Below are 21,534 nucleotides of genomic sequence, written 5' to 3'. Positions count from 1 at the left end.
CCAGTTTGCCCTCAACTTGAGTATCACGGCCAGTTCTGGACACCACACTTTCGGAAGGATGCGAGACCTTTCTAATTCATGAGAATGGTCCTGGAGATGAGGAACTTCAGTGACGAGGATGAATTGGGGAATCTGGGACTGTTCTCCCAGGAGGAGAGGAAGTTGAGAGGGAGATTTGATTGAAGTGTTAAAACCACGAGGGGGGGGGGGGGGGGGGGGGGGGGGGTCTGGACAGAGTGGAGAGGTGGAGAAAATGTTCACATAGTTCGAAAACCAGAGGGGATGCAGATTTAAGATGATTGGTGAAAGGAGGGGCAATGACGTGAGGTGAAACTTTTTCATCCAGCAAGGGGTTAGGATCGGGAATGCACTGCCTGAGGGGGAGGGTGGGGGTCAGGTTCAATCAAGGATTTCCCTAAAGAATCGGATCCTTATCCAAAAAGGAAGACAGCGAGCAGCAAGGGGGACGAGGCCTGAGCAGTGGGATTTAGTGAAGTGCTCCCTCGCAGAGCCAGCACAGTGTGATAGCCTCTTGGCTGTAACCATTCTGTGAAAACGGTTCTTTTAACATGAAAAATGGGGAATTTGGCAGGGCTACAGGGAAAGAGCAAGGTAGTTGGATTTCATGTGGATAGTTCTTCCAGATAGACAGGTGAAAGGGCCTCCTGCTGTGCAGCATTATTCGAAAAACACAGCGCTCCTGGAGTGACATTGCTGAGGCGAGGCCTTCTCCAGTTACCCTGAGCCAACAAAACTGCACAAATTACTCCCTCTGAACCGGGGAGGAACTTGTCACTAAATATCGCCAACCACAGCAAGTTCAACTCCAAGCGCCTGTAAGCTGCTGGCTCAATTCGCCCTCAGTACAGGTTCCTGTACTCGCTGCAAAGTCTTTGCACTTTTGCAAAAAAAGGGATTTAAATAAAAGCCACGCCTGAAGCAACGGGACAGATAACTTCAAACCGGGAACAATGCCTTGACCAGATTTCATGACCGAACTGGCTTCACCAATAAACGGGCCCGGAGGATTTGCCCCTTGATGAGTTGACGTAAAGAGTCAGGTCATTGATTGACTGCACAAAATGGGAATTAAAGAAAAATAAACTCTGTCGGTATTCTAAGAAAATAAAACAACAACAAAATTAATAAAGTCACAGATCTGCAAAAATCTTCGCAAATGGTCAACATGTTTTATTGTGACGCGAACTACAATTTGCATAAAGATGGAATACATGGTGCCTTTCACATCCATTAGATACCCCACAGCACTATAATCGGCAATTAAATACTTAATTTCCAAAGACTAGCCACAACACTAATTATGGCACTGTTGCTTCACAGGGTTCAATTCCCACTTGGGTCACTGTGTGGGGTCTGCACGTTCTCCCCGTGTCTGCGTGGGTTTCCTCCGGGTGCTCCGGTTTCCTCCCACAAGTCCCGAAAGTGCTGTGAGGTAATTTGGACATTCTCAATTCTCCCTCTGAATACGCAAACAGGCGCCGAAATGTGGCGACTGTGGGGTTTTCACAGTAACTTCATTGCAGTGTAATGCAAGCCTGCTTGTGATAATAAAGATTATTATGTCCCTTTACATGCAATTTATAGTACAAGAACAGGCCATTCAGCTCAACCAATTCTTGATATGAACAAGACCCAGACAACATTTAGGCTTGTGCTGATTAACACACAAGTAACATTTTCACCACACAATGAGCATCTTCAACAAGAGAGGATCTAACCACCGCCTCTTGACGGTCAATGGGATTACCATTGTGAATACCCCTCAATCCACATCCTGGGGGTTACCATTGATCAGAAACTGAACTGGACTAACCATATTAATACTGCGGGGCTACCAGGGCAGTTCAAAGACCAGGAATCCTGCGGCAAATAACTCACCTCCTGACCCCCCCCCCCCCCCCCCCCCCCAAAAGACTGTCCACCATCTACAAAGTACAAGTCAGTAGTGTAGTAGAAAACTCTCCACTGGCCTGGATTAGTGTAGCTCTAACAACATTCAAGAAGCTCGACACCATCCAGGACAAAGCAGCCCCGTTTGTTTGTGGAAGGGGTGCCAATCATTCACTCCTTCCACCACCAACGAACAGTGGCAGCCGTGTGTACCATCTACAAGGTGCACTGGAGGAACTCACCAGGCTTCCTTCGGCAGCACCTTCCAACCCACGACCTCTGCTATCTACGAGGACAAGAAGAGCAGATACCTGGGAACCCCACCACCTGGAGGTTCCCCTCCAAGTCACTCACCACCCTGACTTGGAAATGTTTTGCCGTTCCTCCACTGTCACCGAGTCAAAATCCTGGAACTCCCTCCCTAACAGCACAGTGGGTGTACTTACACCACAGATACTGCAGCGGTTCGAGGCCACCTTCTCACCACCACCTTCTGAAGGGGCAATTAGTGATGGGCATAAATAGTGGATTGGTCAGCGAAGCGTACATCCTGTATATGAATGAAGACAAACCCTCCACACGAGCCTCCCCACTCTCCATCCAACCCATCACTATCTTCTTCTATTCCTCTTTCCTACATGTGTTTATTCAGCTTCTCCCTTTCAATACATCGATACGATTCACCTCAACCAAGGTTTGGTAAAAACACAGATCAGTTGTCCTGTGACGGAGACTGGGTGCATCTTTCGCCCCAAATGCATCATCGAATCTTTGAGACCCCAGCCCAAATGGCAGAGAGGAGGACTCACCAGGGAGCTCGGGGATGGGTAGGTCCACGTCTCCACCAGCACTCTCCTCCACATCTGTATTTTCGTCTGTTGAGCCGGCATACGGATCGCTCTCTTCCTTCTTCTGTGCCTTGTGCTTCTTCTGATGTTGCTCCTGTACCCTGGACAGCGGGAGAATTTTGGCAGGTTATTGTTCACACAGGGTGGCAAAACAACGCAAAAGGGAGAAGCTCATCACATCCAAAAATTTGCAGTTACAAATCGTCTTCCAGCTGGTAAACCCGCTGCTCAGGAGTGATACATCAACTTGAATTTTGACTTCAAGCCACATAAAGAGATATTAGGGACAGGCGACCTAAATAGCTGGGTCATAGAGGGTGGTTTTTAGAGGCAAGGATAGAGCGCGCGAGGCAGGGAGAGCGGACGAGAGAGAGAGATTGCCTTCAAAGCCGTTTATCACTGCTGGAGTGGTGTGAGTGTAAAGTGTTTGATATGTGCACAACCTTTTTTTTAAAACATGGCTGTGTTTGCCTCTCTCAGCTGTGGTCGTGTAGGGGCTAGGCTGGGAATGCCGTCATTTGTGGGGAATATCCCTGGGAAGCAGGGATATTCGCTTTCAGTAAATGGAGTTATTTATCTATGATCCCTTGCGGGGAGAGAGACAGAATATTACAAACCCTTTAATTAGCAAGACTCTCAGGGGGCCCTTACAATTTTAAGCTTGATCTGGTACTCATTTGAAGATGTTTTGTTCAGCCTCTCGCTCTCTCTCTCGTTCACCCACGCTTCCACTCGAGTGCGATCCACTGCCACACAATCCCATCGATGCGGATAGAGTGGTTATTGAAGCGCATTTCCCAATCCCCCGTCGCCACCTCGTGCTGTTGCCTTGTTGCCTCTCCCGAAGACACGGCCCGTGTCGGGAACTCTGTCCCCGAGGGGGTGGCTGCCCAAACCTCCAGCCGTCAGCAGCTTGGTAAGGAGAGAGTGGGCGCGTGGGCCATATTGTTCTGCTGATTTATTCCAGGGCTCCCCTGGTGGGACTCTCATCCACACCGGTTTGTGGAAGGTGAACTCCTCCAAAACCTGGCTGCACGCCCACTGCTCAATATCAAAACTTGCACCAAAGTCCCGTTCATCCACTGCTCCCATCTTTCTCGCTGACATACATTGGCTCACAGTCCGGCAACACCTCCTTTTCAAAATTATCACCATTATTTTTGAATCACCTCGCCCTATCTCTGTAACTTCCTCCAGCCTCTAAAACCCTCCCTATCTTTGTAACCTCCTCCAGCCCCCATACAACCCTCCCTATCTCTGTAACCCCCTTCAGGCCCTATAACCCTCTATATCTCTGTGACTTCCTCCGGCCCATACAACCCTCCCCATCTCTGCAACCTACTCCAGCCCCTTCAACCCTCCGTATCTCTGTAATTTCCTCCAGCATGTCAACCCTCCCTATCTCTGTAACCTCCTCCAGGCCCTACAAACCTCCCTATCTCTGTAACCTCCTCCAGCACCGACAACTCTCTCTATCCCTGTAACCTCCTCCAGCACCTCCCTAAACGTCTCCACCTCTGTCGCTCTCTTTCTCTCTCTTGTCCATCGTGACAGATCTTTCGGTTGCCAGCTCCTAATATCTCCCCATTGTGCCCGGGATGTGATTCTCTCTGCTGTGAAGTGCTTTAATACAATGCAGGCGCTATATGAATGCAAGTTATAGTTCACATGGGATTTCACACAGGACATGCCTACCTCTTGAGTTCATCCTCTGTGTCACAGCCAGAGTCATCGTCAATACTCTTCCCACCAACTGGTTTGAAAAAGAATAGATAACAAACGAAATTAGTCTCCCACTTTCACATCTTGTAACTGCAAAGTTTGTTTGTTTTGAGTTAGTTATGCAAAAACAGACTCTCGGTTAGACATTGGAGGAAGTGCAATTTGCATCACAGGTCAAAACATAGATTGTGCAACAATGAAGGCCATTTGGTCCATTGTGCCTCTGTCGGCTCCTTGTCAGAAGTACAAGGAGCCGACAGAGGTCCACACTCTCCCTCCACCCTCAATATTCATGAAAATTGTCCCCCTTTGATACTATTTCTCCAGTCCGCCTTTTGAAAGTTCCTTTTGAATCTGCTTCCACCGCCCTTTCAGGCAGCACTTTCCAGATCACAACAACTCGCTGTGTGCAAAATAAAAATTCTCAATCGCACTCCGAACCTGGCGAATCCTCATCTGTTGAACCTCCGTAGTCCTCATCCGGAGTCAGCGGCCTGGGACCAGTCCGCGATGTGCCAACTCCCACCTCCTCTCGTCCTGCTCTCCAAGGTTCCTCCTGCTTGGGGGTCAATCTGGGCTCCTTGGCGGGTGCTTTGCGAGGTTGTTCCGGAGAGACCTGGAAGAGTGAAGCACACAGCGGTCAGCAAGGGAATGACAGAGTCAGGATCCAATACAGAGCTGAGTTCACAGCCTGTATACAGCGATCAGCAAAGACAGGCCCGAGTCAGGCTCTGACACCGAGCTCAGCTCGCAGCTTTGAACACAACGATCAGCAAAGATAAGCCTGGAATCAGGGTCCTAAACAGAGCTCAGCCCACAGCCGAAACACAGCGATCGGCAAAGATAGGCCTGGAGTCAGTGTCCTAAACAGAGCTTAGCAAAGACAGGCCCGAGCCAGGCTCTGATACAAAGAACAGTATAGCACAGGAACGGGCCCTTCAGCCCTCTAAACCTGCGCCGATCACGTGTTGTATCTAGAACAATCATATGTAACCTTCTATACCCCGTCTGCTCATTTGTCTATCTGGTGATCTCTTAAAGGTCGCTAACATATTGCCTCAACCACCTCACTTGGCAGTGCATTCCAGGCCACCAGCACCCGGTGTAAAAAAACTTCCCCTGCACATCTCCGCTGAACCTGTCCCCCCTCACCTTGAACTTGTGCCCCTTTGTAATTGTCATTTCCGCCCTGGGAAAAGCCTCCGACTGTTCACCCTATCTATACCCCTCATAATTTTATTAACTTCTATCAAGTCGCCCTTCAGCCTCCGTCTTTCTAGGGAGAACAATTCCAGTTTATTCAATCTCTCCTCATAGCTAAAACCCTCCACACCCGGCAGCATCCGGGTAAACCTTTTCTGTACTCTCTCCAAAGCCTCCTCGTCCGTCTGGTAGTGTAGTGACCAGAATTGGACACAGTATTCCACAGAGCTCAGCTCACAGCCTAGAACACAGCGATCAGCAAAGACAGGCCCGAGTCAGGGCCCAAAACAGAGCTCAGACCACAGCCTAGAACACAGGCATCCTCCCAGAGACGTATTGGCAAGTTAAACAACTAAAAAAAAAGATCAACTTTGAATCGAATTGTAGAAGCATTCGACCATTTGGTCCATCATGCTGTGCCAGCCCTCTGGAATCCGTTTGCCCCTTCCATGACATATTTTTACAAAAAATATATTTTATTCAAAAATGTGCCAATGAGATTGGTTTCTTTCAAAACACTGCGTGATGTGTCTCACAACAGCTACAATTAGAAGTTACAACACAGTACATTTAATGTCGAAGATGATAAGACATAGGAGCAAAGTGGGCCATTCGGCCCATCAATCTGCTCCGCCATTCTATGAGTTCTTGATGAATCTGATATAATCCCCAACTTCACATTCCCGCCTTATCCCCATAAACATTGATTCCCTTCCTGATTAAAAAAAATCTGTCTATCTCAGCCATGGACATATTTAATGACCCAGCCTCTACAGCTCTCAGCGGTAAAGAATTCCACAGATTCACTCCCCTCAGGGAGAAGAAATTCCTCCTCACCTTTATGTTAAATGGGCGACCCCTTACTCTGACATTATGCCCTCTTGTCCTGGACTCTCCCACAAGAGGAAACATCCTCAGCATCTGCCCTGTTAAGCCACCTGAGAATCCTATATATCTCAATAAAGTTGTCTCTCATTCAAACGTACAACCCAAGGGTTATTAATATGTGCGTGTGTGGGGGAGCTACAGTGAGTCCCCTGCTCCCAGCACGTCGTCCTGGACCCTGGAATGTGCCCGTCCGTGGCACTCGGTCGCAGCCAGCTCTTCGCACTGCTGAAGATAAGCAGGTTTCAGGTAGACTAATGAGTGTCTTCCAACGTGTTGATGGTCCTCCAGCCACACCTGGTGTCCCCCCCGGGAACTGTCATGAGAATGTCACTTTAAGAAATGTTTGGCTGCTCATGTTACTGCAGTGATGTCAGAGTGTGGGTGAAGCTGAGTTCTGGCTGTTTTTTATTTTCACTTTGAGAAAAGCCTGGGTGTATCTGTGTCTTTTTGGTTTCGTTTTCAGTGTTGGAGCTGAAGCCAGCCAAAGGAGGTGGACTGCTGTTCTCTCTGCCATGAAAAGACCACCTTTTGATCATTTGGTGAATTCAGAATTATAAATGTTCTCAGTAGTGAATGTAAACTTGATGTGCTTCTGTTAAAGGTTATGTTTTTTTGTAAGTCTTCTGGATGTTAAAAGGACAGTGTAAGCATTACTTAGTGTTGTATTCTTTGGGGGTTGTATTTGAATTGATGGTTGCTAAGATGTTCACTGTATGTTTTAAAAAGGTTAACTTGAGCTCATAGAATAAACATTGTTTTGCTTTAAAAGATACTTTTCCATTTCTGCTCTACCACACCTGTAGAATGGGCCGTGTGCTCCCCATACCACAATCTATTAAAAGTTGTGGGTCAGGTGAACTCCATGATACACTTTGGGGTTCTCTAAACCCTGGCCCATAACAGAACAGCCAGTAGAGCAGTGGTCCCAACCTTCTATATGCCATGGCACATCTACGCAACCAAAAAACCTCTGAAGCACACTCCCTATTTTTTGTTTTCATTCCTCGCTGGGAACGTCATTTTTAACTTCTCCCTGTCCTATGACCTATGTTTTTTTTTAAACCTCTCTCTGTTATCCCAGGGTTTTTGTGCCCTTTTTGTGCAGGCGCAATTGGGTCTTTGTCTTCAGCTCCAAGTCCCGCTGGTCATGCGCATAGGCCTGACCAACATTAAAAATGTACACTATGCCTGTGGGGCTCTTTCCAGTCAGGCACATGCGCGGGACGCCCGAGATTCATTGGGTCTTGGAGATGCCAACCTCAAGAGCTGAAGACGAAGGTTGATTTTTTGCCTAATTACAAGAATTTTTAATCTTTTCTTACAGCACTGGTTGGGAACCACTGCCATAGAGCATAAAATCCTGCGTCCTGTAGCTGCTTGGGATGAACCTTGACACTAAGCAGAACAAAACCATTGCATTTCTTTCCCGCAGTCCAGCCCTTCCCCCAGTCACCTCCTCAAAGCCCACTCCTGCAAATGCTTTTTAAAAGTCCATGTTTAATCCGATTCCGTTGTGTTTTCAGGACTTTCTGTACACATTTTAACAAATGCTTGCAACAATGCACACTGCAAATTACAGCAGACATTAGATTAAATGTGAATTTTAAAACTGAGCTCATTCAGATTATCCCATTCGCCTGGGGATCGGGAACAAAGATGGGCGTGGGGAGCTGGGTCACAGATCAGCCATGATCATACCGGGTGGCAGAACAGATTAGAGACAAGCTGAATGGGGCCTCCTCCTGTGTAACAGGCTTGAGGTTGGCTAAATGGGATCTCCTCTGTTTCCTGTGTAACAGGTTCAAAGGGGCTGAATGTGAATGGGCCTCCTCCTGTTACATTTCTTTTTTTTAAATTTAGAGTATTCAATTCATTTTTTCCAATTAAGGGGCAATTTAGCGTGGCCAATCCACCTACCCTGCACATCTTTTGGGTTGTGGGGGCGAAATCCACGCCAACACGGGGAGAATATGCAAACTCCACACGCACAGTGACCCAGAGCCGGGATCGAACCTGGGACCTCGGCGCCGTGAGGCAACCGTGCAAACCACATGCGCCACCATGCTGCCCGTGGCCTCCTCCTGTTCCTGTGTAACAGGCTTGTAGGGGCTGAATGGGCTTCCTCTTGTTCCTGTGTAACAAACTCGAGAGGGGCTGAATGGAGCCTCCTCCTGTTCCTGTTTAACAGGCTCAATGGGGCTGAATGTACCTCCTCCTGTTCCCTGTGTAATAGGCTCAAGGGGATTGAATGGCACCTCCTTCTGTTTTGTTAATACACAAATATACACAGTCATACCTTTCTATCCAAAACAGCTTCAGGTCGAGATGACAGACGGTCAGTCAAATCCTCCTCCTCTCCCTCTGAACATTCACCACTGGACTCCGGACCATCTAAAAGATACCTGTTCAAAATTAAGTGACGGAACAACATTTAGAAGCAGTAAGCGCTTGAATTTATTCATTGCCCTCTGTGCTGTGGGTGTCACTGGCAAGGACGTCACTTATTGTCCATCCTGAGACACCCCTTGAGATAGTGATGGATCTTCTTATTGAACTATTTCAGTCCCATGTGGGAAGGTGCACCCACGGTGCCGTTAGGGAGGGAGTTCCAGGATTTTGGTCCAGTCACGTGGTCATATACCACGCTTAGGAGAACACAAATACAAAGGACACATATGCTGAAAACATCAAACAGCGAGTCAGCAGTAAGGCGACTGGGAAAAGAACACCGCAAATTATTCTAATCCGACTCCAGGGCTTGAGCACAAAAAGCAAGGCAAGCACTCCAGTAGGTAGCGAGGGGGTGGTGCACTGTCAGAGGGTCAGTACTGAGGGAGTTGCACTGTCGGAGGGTCAGTACTGAGGGAGTGCTGCACTGTCAGAGGGTCAGTACTGAGGGAGCGCTGCACTGTCAGAGGGTCAGTACTGAGGGAGTGCTGCACTGTCAGAGGGTCAGTACTGAGGGAGCGCTGTACTGTCAAAGGGTCAGTACTGAGGGAGTGCTGTACTGTCAAAGGGTCAGTACTGAGGGAATGCTGCACTGTTGGATGGTCAATGCAGAGGGAGTGCTGCACTGTCAGAAGATCAGTATTGAGGGAGCGCTGCATTGTCAGAGGGTCAGTACTGAGGGAGTGCTGCACTGTCAGAGGGTCAGTACTGAGGGAGTGCTGCACTGTCAGAAGATCGGTATTGAGGGAGCGCTGCATTGTCAGAGGGTCAGTACTGAGGGAGTGCTGCACTGTCAGAGGGTCAGTACTGAGGGAGTGCTGCACTGTCAGAGGTTCAGTACTGAGGGAGTGCTGCACTGTCAGAGGGTCAGTACTGAGGGAGTGCTGCACTGTCAGAGAGTCAGTACTGAGGGAGTGCTGCACTGTCAGAGGGTCAGTACTGAGGGAGTGCTGCACTGTCAGAGGGTCAGTACTGAGGGAGTGCTACACTGTCAGAGGGTCAGTACTGAGGGAGCGTTGCACTGTCAGAGGGTCAGTACTGAGGGAGCGCTACAATGTCAGAGGGTCAGTACTGAGCGACTGCTGCCCTGTCAGAAGATCAGTACTGAGGAAGCGCTGTATTGTCAGAGGGTCAGTACTGAGGGAATGCTGCACTGTCAGAGGGTCAGTACTGAGGGAGTGCTGCACTGTCAGAAGATCAGTATTGAGGGAGCGCTGCATTGTCAGAGGGTCAGTACTGAGGGAGTGCTGCACTGTCAGAGGGTCAGTACTGAGGGAGTGCTGCACTGTCAAGAGGGTCAGTACTGAGGGGTGCTGCACTGTCAGAGGGTCAGTACTGAGGGAGCGTTGCACTGTCAAAGGGTCAGTACTGAGGGAGTGCTGCACTGTCAGAGGGTCAGTACTGAGGGAGCGCTACAATGTCAGAGGGTCAGTACTGAGGAAGTGCTGCACTGTCAGAAGATCAGTACTGAGGAAGCGCTGTATTGTCAGAGGGTCAGTACTGAGGGAGTGCTGCACTGTCAGAAGATCAGTACTGAGGGAGCGCTGCATTGTCAGAGGGTCAGTACTGAGGGAGGGCTGGATTGTCAGAAGGTCAGTAATGAGGGAGTGCTGCACTGTCAGAGGGTCAGTACTGAGGGAACGCTGCATTAGCAGACGGTCAGTACTGAGGGAGCACTGCACTATCAAATGGCCAGTACTGAGGGAGTGCTGCACTGTCAAAGGGCCTGTACTGAGTGAGCGTTGCACTGTTTGGGGGGGGGGGGGGGGGGGGGGGGGGTGAGTGGGGGAGTCAGGGTTGTAAATGATTCATGGGTGCTGCTCAGTAGAAGAAAATTGACTTTTACCCGGTGTCCTGGGACCAATATTGATCCCTCAACAAACCAGAACAAGAACAGATGATCTGGGTCATTCTCACATTGCCATTTGTGGGATCCTGCTGAGTACAAATTGGCTGCTGCATTTGTTACTTCAAAACAGTGATTTAATAGGGGCAGCACAGTAGCATTGTGGATAGCACAATTGCTTCACAGCTCAAGGGTCCCAGGTTCGATTCCCGGCTGGGTCACTGTCTGTGTGGAGTCTGCACATCCTCCCCGTGTGTGCGTGGGTTTCCTCCGGGTGCTCCGGTTTCCTCCCACAGTCCAAAGATGTGCAGGTCAGGTGGATTGGCCATGATAAATTGCCCTTAGTGTCCAAAATTGCCCTTAGTGTTGGGTGGGGTTACTGGGTTATGGGGATAGGGTGGCGGTGTTGACCTTGGGTCGGGTGCTCTTTCCAAGAGCCGGTGCAGACTCGATGGGCCGAATAGCCTCCTTCTGCACTGTAAATTCTATGAATCTATAACTCCACAAAGTTCCTCGACGGAGGTGCAATGTTTTGAGGTTGGGTAGTTGAGAAATGTGCTACTTAAAGTCTTTATTTAAATGCTCACTGATGTCCTGGCCCCTGCTATGATGTTTTAACAAGGCAGTTTGTTTTAGATTTACTGACTGAAAATAAAAAAGTGGAGTGCAGTTTTGGAGATGCTGTTTGTTTGGTTGGAGAAGGAGCCGCTCGGTGCTGATGTTGAAAGCTCAGAGTGCTGCTTCGCATTGCCAGGTGCTCATTGCATATCAATGTGCAGCTCACAGCAAACACTCTCAACGGCTCCTCACTCCCGCTTCAACAGAAAAACCCTCCTCCTCTCATTGTATCCTTCAATGGAGACAATTGTTGAATCCTTATTTAACATTTGCATTTTTCATGGGTGATTAAAGCACAGGGTCCTTTGAAGCTGCAAATCCAAAGGTAGGCATGAAAGTATGAAGGGGGCAGTGAGAGAGAGAGCAAGAGGGGCAAAGAGAGCCGTGGGGACCGAGAGACAGACAGGGGGACAGTCGGTGGGGGGGGGGGGGGGGGGGGGGGAGAGAAGAACCTTGAGTTGCAGGGAAAGGGGGGCAGAGAGCGCGAGGGCCGAGGGGGGGGGGCAGAGAGCGCTAGGGCCAGGGGGGGGACAGAGAGCGCGAGGGCTGGGGGGGCAGAGAGGGTGAGGGCCGGGCAGAGGGCGACTGCCGGGGTGGCAGACGGTGAATAACGGGGGCAACGGGTGAGAGATGGAATGGGGGGGGGGGGGGGGGTTGCATAGAGCACGGGCGGGATGGGGGCAGAGAGCTAGGCTGGGGGCAGAGGGCGAGAGATGGGGCAGCAAAGGGTGAGAGACGGGGCACGGCAGGGAGCGGTGGGAGGCAGTGTGTCGGGCGCAGGGGAGCCACAATACAGTATCGGTTCACCAGATTGTTCCTTGGGATGAGAGGCTGAACAAAGTGCCTCATTATTCTCCACAATGTAGAAGAATGAGAGGCGATCCCATTGGAACATCCAAGATTCTGAAGGGGCTTTACATGGACAGATTGATTCCGCTGGTCAGGGAATCTAAAACTCTGTGATGAGGAAAAATTTCTTCATCCAAAGGGCTGTGAATCTTTGGAATTCTCTCCGCCAGAGGCTTGTGGATTTGTGGATGTTTACATCGTGGAACACGTTTTAGACCTTGAGAGACCGATTACGGGAAATCACTGATACGGGGAGTATGTGGGAAAATGGGAGATGATCCTCAGGATCAGCCATGACAGTATGGAATGGTGGAGCAGGTTTGATGAGCCGAAAGGTTCATTCTTGCTCCTGTTTCTCACATAATGTTAACCCCCCCCGCCTCGAGATCTCTGTATTCCTCCAAATCCGGCCTCTTGATTCCCGATTCCCATCGCTCCACCGTGGGCGGCCATGCCTTAGGCTGGAATTCCCTCCCTAAATCTTTCTGCTTCTCTCCTGCTTCCTTTAAGACGCTCCTTATAAATCGAGCCCTTGGACTGAGCTCTCGGTCGCCTGTCCCTCATATCTCGGGGGGCAGGCTTTTGTTTTGTGAGGCACTTGTGATGGCAACCACGTCAAAGATGCTATAAAACCCCCACATTACCATCAACATAAAGCTCTTCAAGCTTCCCCACCTTTTTAAAGAACAGAATATCATCCCCTTCACCTACCGCTTGTAGGAGAGCCGTTGCTTCCTCTTGTGGCAGTCCAAGATCCAATCCTTCCGGACAACACAACCACCCTGGGACTTGACCTGGGTGTACTTCGGTGTGTTGGCAAAGGCGCATCTATGAAACAAGTGGGAGATAAAGAGTGTGTGAGGAGGGAGAACACTACACTGGAATCAGGGAGAGTCCCCCAGTCTGATCGACTCCAACCGTTTACAAACAAAATACCAACCTGTTGTCTTCCACCCAGGAACTCCCGCCACTCCTCAGCCTCCCACTACTATCCTGACACTGGCCAGTCACTGAACAAATCTTACCAGGAAACTGGAGTCTGATGATGGTTCAAGACAGCTTCAATTCAGACAGGAGAGAAATGGGAACAGGAAGAAGCCCCTTCAGTCCCCTCAGGCTGCCTCCTTCCTGTCCAACAGGCTCGAAGGGGGCTGAATGGGGCTCTTCCTCTTCCTGTGTAACAGGCTCAAGGGGCTGAATGGGGCCTCCTCCTGTTCTTGTGTAAAAGCTCAAGGGGCTGAATGGGGCCTCCTCCTGATCCCGTGTAACAGGCTCAAGGGGCTGAATGGGGCCTCCTCCTGTTCCCGTGTAAAAGCTCAAGGGGATGAATGGGGCCTCCTCCTGTTCCTGTGTAAAAGATCAAGGGGCTGAATGGGGCCTCCTCCTATTCCCGTGTAAAAGCTCAAGGGGCTCAATAGGGCCTCCTCCTGTTCCTGCATAACAGGCTCAAGGGGCTGAATGGGGCCTCCTCCTGATCCCGTGTAACAGGCTCAAGGGGCTGAATGGGACCTCCTCCTGTTCCCGTGTAAAAGCTCAAGGGGATGAATGGGGCCTCCTCCTGATCCCGTGTAACAGGCTCAAGGGGATGAATGGGGCCTCCTCCTGTTCCCGTGTAAAAGCTCAAGGGGCTCAATGGGGCCTCCTCCTGTTCCCGTGTAAAAGCTCAAGGGGCTCAATGGGGCCTCCTCCTGTTCCTGCATAACAGGCTCAAAGAGCTGAATGGGACTCTTCCTTTTCCTGTGCAACAGGCTTGAGAGAGGCTGAATGGGGCCTCCTCCTGTTCCTGTGCAACAGGCTCGAGGAGGGGCTGGTGAGCCTGCTGCTGTTCCTGTGCAACAGGCTCGAGGAGGGGCTGGTGAGCCTGCTGCTGTTCCTGTCTCCCTGCCCTCAGTCCCTCTGGAAGGATGGTGCTGTTTACTTACATGAGGTGGGTGCTGTCAGATGACCAGTCGCTTTTGTACTTGGCCCCCATTTCCAGAGCCTTGTCCCGCAGCTCTGAGCGGAAGGGATTCTGAAATCCACTCAGGACGAAGACTGTGCCCTCCAAGATGCTGTGGAACTCGACGGTCTCCTCTGACCCTCTTCGTCCTTTCTTCACCTTCTTCTTAAGCAAGGGGGGACTCCCTCCTGGACCTTTCCTGGAGGAACCAGGCTGCGGGGATGGGAGGGAAACAGCTTTCGGAGACGGCTCACCTGGAATGAACAAGGAAGAGAGCAGAAAAGCTGACACATACACAACAAAAAAACAATACACCCACCTGGAGCCAGGGATTGACATCTCCCTCAGGTACAGCACCGGGTTAGATATAGAGTAAAGCTCACACTCCACTGTCCCCATCAAACACTCCCAGGACAGGCACAGCATAGGATTAGATACAGAGTAAAGCTCCCTCTACACTGTCCCCATCAAACACTCCCAGGACAGGCACAGCATAGGATTAGATACAGAGTAAAGCTCCCTCTACACTGCCCCCACCAAACACTCCCAGGACAGGTACAGCACAGGGTTAGATACAGAGTAAAGCTCCCTCTACACTGCCCCCATCAAACACTCCCAGGACAGGTACAGCTTGGGGTTAGATACAGAGTAAAGCTCCTTCTACACTGTCCCCATCAAACACTCCCAGGACAGGTACAGCATGGGGTTCGATGGGAGCTGTACTCAGTATCTATGCTAAGAATGAGGGTGACTGAAATTAGAAATTAAACAGATCGTTGCTCTCATGCTCATTAAGGCTCTGAGTCTGCAGAAATTATGAGAAATTTTGCTTTTCAAAAAATACCTCCAAACAGAAACAGGTATAAAATGTCTAGAGATGTTGCTGGAAAAGATTTTCAAAAATATGTCAGATTGTCCAAACCCTGCCTTGTTGCTTTTGCCAGCACGTAATGGAGATTAATTGGAAGGATTTATTTTTTTAAATATTTCCCGCAGATAGCTGCTGGACACAACACAACAGGTGAAGATCATAAACCACTCAGCAACTGACAACCACAATTAATGATGACAATCTGTGCACACCTCATTCGCAGTATTTTTTTTCACAGTAACATCATTGCAGTGTTAATGTGAGCCTACCAGTGACAATAAAGATTATTTTATTATTTTACAGATAACAGGGATTCACAGAGTGAGTGCTGCACTGTCAGAGGGTCAGTACCGAGGAGTGCTGCACTGTCAGAGGGTCAGTACTGAGGGAGCGCTGCACTGTCAGAGGGTCAGTACTGAGGGAGCGCTGCACTGTTAGAGGGTCAGTACTAAGGGAGTGCTACACTATCAGAGGGTCAGTACTGAGGGAGTGTCGCACGGTCAGAGAGTCAATAGTGAGGGAGTGCTGCATTTTCAAAGGGTCAGTACTGATGGAGTGCTGCATGATCAGAGAGTCAATACTGAGGGAGTGTTGCACGTTCAGAGAGTCAATAGTGAGGGAGTGCTGCATTTTCAAAGGGTCAGTACTGAGGGAGTGCTGCATGGTGAGAGGATCAGTACTGTGGGAGCGCTGCATGATCAGAGTCAATACTGAGGGAGTGCTGCACGTTCAGAGTCAGTAGTAAGGGAGTGCTGCACTCTTGTAGGGTCAGTATTGCGGGAGTGCTGCATTGTCAGAGGTACTGTCTTGGAAATGAGGGGCGGAATTCTCCGCTCCCGTGGAAAATTGAGAAGGCCGTCGTGAACTCAGCCGAGTTTCACAACGTCCTCGGAGGCCGCGCCTCTCACCTTATTCACCCCCACCCGGGGGGGGGGCTAGGAGCGGCGCTCCGTTATTCTCGGCCGCCGGGCCTTATAGCTGGAGTCAAGGCCCGGCGTGCCGAGAATGACGTGGCCGGCACGCCTAATGACGTCAGCCGCTCATGCGCGGGTTGGCCGGTGCCAACCCGCACATGCGCGGTTGCAGTCTTCCCCTCCGCCGCCCCGCAAGACGTGGCGACTTGATCTTGCGGGGCGGTGGAGGGGAAAGAGTGCGTCCCTTTTGAGACGCCTGCCCGACGATCGGTGGGCACCGATCACGGGCCAGTCCCTTCCCAAGCACGGCCGTGGTGCTCACTCCCCTCTCTGCCCCCCACAAGCGTCAAACCAGCGTTTGGCGCCATGTTCACGACGGCAGCGACCAGGTGTGGTTGCCGCCGTCGTGAACCGGTCGCGAACGGCAGGCCGCTCGGCCCATCCGGGTCGGAGAATCGCCGGTCGCCGTGAAAAACGGCGAGCAGCGATTCTTCCGGGGGGGGGGGGGGGGGGGGGGGGGCGTGTCGTGAGTCGCCTGGCCCTCCCGCGATTCTCCCACCCGGCGTGGGGAACGGAGAATCGCGCCCGAGATGTGAAAACCAGGCCTTTGCAGCCTCCCTGGATGTTGTAAAAAGTCTCACAGCCCCATTATGAAAGAGGAATGGAGGCGGTGCGAGGGGGGCTGCGAGGAGTGAGAGACATCATCTGGAGACTTATATCTGTCCCTTAACCAACGTCACTCAGAAGGATCATCTGGGCATGATCTCACTACCACATTTGGAAGTGTGATTTGCGCAGTGTTAGCCCCAAAGCCGACTGTAATTCACCCGCTGAGGTCACAAAAGGCTGTAGAAAGCCAGCAAACTCAAGTAAACTGATGGGTTGCTGGGAAAGGAACACTAATCGCTCCCCCCAGCCCCTCCACACAGCATCAGGATCAAAGAGAAAGAAGGAGCAAATCGCCAGCTCACTGCTTCCCCCCCACCCCAATGTCCTCTTCCAGATGATGTTTAATGCATGGCTTGTAATATTCTCTTCTATTTTAAGAGCTGCGCTGACATGTTTGAATTTTACACATCACTCAATCGGCATGTATTATTCAGAGTTATGCGGAGCTTCTGTAAAACCCTGCTCTCTATCACATTAAAATAAATCTCAACAACAAACTGAGGCTTCAATCATTTGGCAGTATATCAAAATAAATGCTCACTCCTGTGTCAAAGACCACCCTATCCATCTGCTTTGCTCTTTAAAAAGCTGACAATCGGCAGAGGCGGGGGGAAGAGATGAACTTGCTGCAGGCAAATTGGTTCCCTCATTTCCTATACTACACCTGGCTTCCTTTGTTGGCTTTAAGACGCCCTGGGGCACTGAAAGGCACTCGGGAGGTGTAGGTTTTCCTTCTCGAGTCCTGTTGAGAGAACATAGTGCGGGCAGGAGCAGACCATTCAGCCCGTCGAGCCTGATCCTCCATTCAGTACTGTCATGGCTGATCTTGGGTGTCAAGTCCCATTTTCACACCCGCTCCCCTAAGTCCCATAGACCAGAAATCTATTGAACCCTCTGATTGACGTAAGAAATTGGTATATATATTGCATTATATGTATCTGGTTTTAACAGCCTGGGTTAGGGCGTGTATATCTGGAGTGATTTTTAAAAAAAAAATCCTGGTTTCAAAGAAAGACAGACACTGTGGCTGCAGAACATGCAATTAAGATGTCACAAAAGTGAGATCATCTTTATTTCAAGCCATGCTTTATGTTTAAAAGGAAAGACTCAATGGGTTTTTGTTACAATTTCTGGGGAGTAGATGATTAGAGACAGTGTGCTTCAACTTAGGTAGTCAGGTCATAGGATTTGAGTGGGATAAAGATAATGTAGTAACGGGAGGGACCAGATCTGCGACAGTCAGTTTGGAGTTAGTTCTCTGGAAGCCGTGAGCTGAACAACAGTTTCTCAAAAAGGCTGTTAGAGATTCAGCATTAATCTGAAAGGATCTAGCTCTTCAAGCAGACTCTCAAAAGATCTTTCCACCTAAGGATAGGCAAGTATTCCTCTGTTTGCTAACACAATAGGGCTTTGACCTATGATGGGTTTTGCTTGATTGGTGTCTAATTTTGTTGTTAAGCATTGTGAGTTACATTTAGTTTCATACTGTGATGCTAATAAAGTTTGTTTTAATGCACCACGTCCCCATTTGTGTGTGGAGTCACTCCTACAACAAACTATCCTTTCCTCTCAGTTTTACAAATTAAAATAAAAAGTGATTGGGATTCTTGTCCAGTATCAGAGCAACTGTTGGGTGTCTGGTTCAGGATGTTAATAATCCCAGTCTGACATGTGTTCAATGATGGAGCATCCACAATAATAATAATAATCTTTATTGTCACACGTTTCAAAATCTTGTGTTTGCTTCCACCCACACTGTGTGTGGTGGGTGCTCACATCCTAAACCACTCCACCCCCAATGGAAACGGCTTTTCAGTGTTTACCTCATCTAAATCTTGTCACCATCTTGTCCACCTCAACCAGATCTCCCCTCAATTGCCTATACCCCAATGGAGAACAATCTCAGCTTCTCTAACCCAAACCATGGAGCTAACATCCCTCATCCCCGGACACGATCTGGTAAAATCTCCCTCCGAATCCTCTCGAGGACACTCGCATCCTTCCTGATACAATGCTCTAGTTCCAACCTAACCAAGGCTTTGCAAAGCTGTAGGGTGATGGGATTTGCCTTAAACGTCTGCGTCAAAAGGGCAGCATGGTGGCGCAGTGGTTAGAATTGCTGCCTCGGGCAGCACGGTGGCACAGTGGTTAGCATTGCTGCCTACGGCGCTGAGGACCCGGGTTCGAATCCCGGCCCTGGGTCACTGTCCGTGTGGAGTTTGCACGTTCTCCCCGTGTCTGCGTGGGTTTCGCCCCCACAACCCAAAGATGTGCGGGATAGGTGAATTGGCCATGCTAAATTGCCCCTTAATTGGAAAAAATAATTGGGTACTCTAAATTTATAACAAAAAAAGAATTGCTGCCTCACGGAGCTGAGTCCCAGCTTCGATTCCGGCTCGGAGTCTCTGTCCGTGTGGAGTTTGCGCATACTCCCCGTGTTTGGGTGGGTTTCGGCCCTACAACCCAAAGATGTGCAGGGTAGGTGGATTGGCCACGCTAAATTGCTCCTTAATTGGAAAAAATTAACTGGGTACTATAAATTTAAAAAACAAAACCAAAAAAAGAACTTCTGGGTCGCTGGTACAACTCCGGCCAACGTCCCAAGTATTATTTTCTCACACGTGAGAGGCGCGTCTACCTTTGAATTTTTTGGTTGCAGACGGCAGAGGGCTCGTCTTCTTGCTCGAAGATTCAGATCCCTCTCCGGGGCTCTCCTTTTTGACAGGAAGTCCTTCCATCCTCTCCTTAGCAAAGTCGAACTTCCTTTTCCCCAGAGTCAGCGGCTGCAAGGCAAATCACACAACCGTTAACCGTAATGTTTCCCGGGCTGCAATGCAAGCTTCCCAGGGTAGGGAGAGCCGGTCACAGTATATATTACACTTAAATATAAGCAATTTACACAAACAGGCCACTCAGTTCTGTGCCGGCATTGATGCTGAGCATGAGCATCTGGTCAATGGGATCGCAAAACTCGATGGCAAAATATGAAACTAGATGCAAATCTTTCTCTTGATTAATTCAAAGCAGAAAATGCTGGATAAACTCTGCAGGTCTGGCAGCTTCCATGGAGAGAAAAATGGAGTTAATGTTTCGAGTCCGTATGTCTGAAAAACCCCCGAGTTTGTCCAGCATTTTCTGTTTTTATCCCAGATTTCCAGTGTCCAGTATTTTGCTTTCATTTTCCTGATGGTTGGTTTATTTACAGGCCGCAGAGTAAAGCAGGTCTGCCTCCACCCAGTCTCTCGGCAATCTTTCTTCACACATGCTCGAGAGACTTAATCCATCAGTACCCGTCACCAAGTATCCTTTGTTTAGATATAAAATAGTTAACATTCAAGGAGTCTTCAAGTTAATTGTAGGTAAATTGGTAAGTAAATCACTGAGAGTATATAAAGGGGAAACATTTGACTTGGTATTTGCTATATTTGTACACCCTAAGAGTGTAAAGGGGAAACATAGGGGCAGGAATGCATTGTTGACTGCCACAGAATCCCAACAGTGCATATGGAGGCCATTCGGCCCATCGCGTTACACCAACCCCACTGAAAGAGCACCCCACCTAGGCCCACTCCTCCGTAACTCCGCGCATTGATCATGGCCAATCCACCGAACCAGCACATCCTTTGGACACTAAGGGGCAATTTAGCACGGCCAATCCACCTAACCTGCATCTGGAGGAAACCCACATAGGCACTGTGAGAAGGTGCAAACGCCACACCCAGTCACCCAAGGTCGGAATCGAACCCGGGTCGCTGATGCTGTGAGGCAGCAGTGCTAACCCACTGTGACAATAAGCAATTTTCACTTTTTCACCAAGATCACATTTAGTTTGAAGAAATTTACTTGAAATATAGTTTTCATTTAGTCCCATGAAGGGACACGATCCTCTTAAATCGCTAACTTATCTATTTGTTAATTTGATCCCTCTGTACACCAAGGGGAAAACAGCAGATAATTAAGTTGTGTGTCACTGAGAATAAAGTCCTATTTGTAACAAGTCAAGATTATGGTTTCCTTATTACCAACTAACCATTGGGGTTTAACAGCCTTAACCTCATAATACAATTAAAGTACCAGTAACAGCCATTCTACCACCCAAATCCATTGCACCCGAACAAATTATCCACCTATTCCTCTCTTCCTGACGGGTTTATCCAGCTTCCCCCTTGAATACATCAAAATTATTCACATTGACCATTCTCGGCAGGACCAGGACCCACATTCTCTCTACTCTCCGTGGGAGCAAGTCCCACCTTCTCCCCACGCCCCGTAGAAGCCATTCCCCACATTCTCCCCCTTCCTCATTGGAGCCAGTCCCACATTCTCCCCACTGCCCGTGGGAGCCAGTCCCACACACTCCCCACTTGCTGTGGGAGCCAGTCCCAAATACTCCCCACTTCCCATGGGTGCCAGTCCCCACATTTGCCCCACTCCCCGTGGGAGCGAGTCCCAAATACTCCCCACTTCCCATGAGAGCCAGTCCCAAATACTTCCCATGAGAGCCAGTCCCCATATTCTCCCCACTCCCCGTGGGAGCCTGTTCCAAATAATCCCCAGTTCCCATTAGAGCCATCCTCACATTCTCCCCTTTCCCCGTGGGAACCAGTCCCAACTTCTCCCACTCTCTGGATAAAAACGGTTCTCCTGAATTCCGCAGTGGATTTGTTAGTAACTATCCCCAGGAGGTGTTGTGGCGCAGTGGGTTCACATCCCTGCCTGAGCCAGAAGCTCCGGGTTAGAGTCCCACCCCAGGACTTCATGGCCAAGGGAGGTGTGTTCATAACCAAGCCAAACAGCTGGTGATTCAA

The 21,534-nt window shown here is 49.6% G+C and overlaps 1 protein-coding gene across 3 annotated transcripts in view; it reads right to left on the bottom strand.

Moving 5' to 3' along the window:
- xrcc1 (X-ray repair complementing defective repair in Chinese hamster cells 1) overlaps positions 1 to 21,534 on the bottom strand; it is a 41,160-nt gene that overhangs the window by 7,249 nt on the left and 12,377 nt on the right. For all 3 annotated transcript variants that reach the window (XM_038813464.1, XM_038813462.1, XM_038813463.1), the window contains exons 8-14: positions 19,365 to 19,509; positions 14,256 to 14,526; positions 13,045 to 13,161; positions 8,869 to 8,974; positions 4,923 to 5,097; positions 4,455 to 4,512; positions 2,721 to 2,860 (exon numbers count right to left, since the gene is read on the bottom strand). In XM_038813464.1, coding sequence (XP_038669392.1) covers positions 2,721 to 2,860; positions 4,455 to 4,512; positions 4,923 to 5,097; positions 8,869 to 8,974; positions 13,045 to 13,161; positions 14,256 to 14,526; positions 19,365 to 19,509 — 1,012 coding nt within the window. The remainder of the gene's footprint in view (positions 1 to 2,720; positions 2,861 to 4,454; positions 4,513 to 4,922; positions 5,098 to 8,868; positions 8,975 to 13,044; positions 13,162 to 14,255; positions 14,527 to 19,364; positions 19,510 to 21,534) is intronic.

The sequence above is a fragment of the Scyliorhinus canicula genome, chromosome 12, assembly GCF_902713615.1.
Source record: "Scyliorhinus canicula chromosome 12, sScyCan1.1, whole genome shotgun sequence".
Taxonomy (NCBI): domain Eukaryota; kingdom Metazoa; phylum Chordata; class Chondrichthyes; order Carcharhiniformes; family Scyliorhinidae; genus Scyliorhinus; species Scyliorhinus canicula.
The sequence above is the reverse complement of the archived record's forward strand: the minus strand, read 5'-3'. Positions and strand labels throughout refer to the sequence as shown.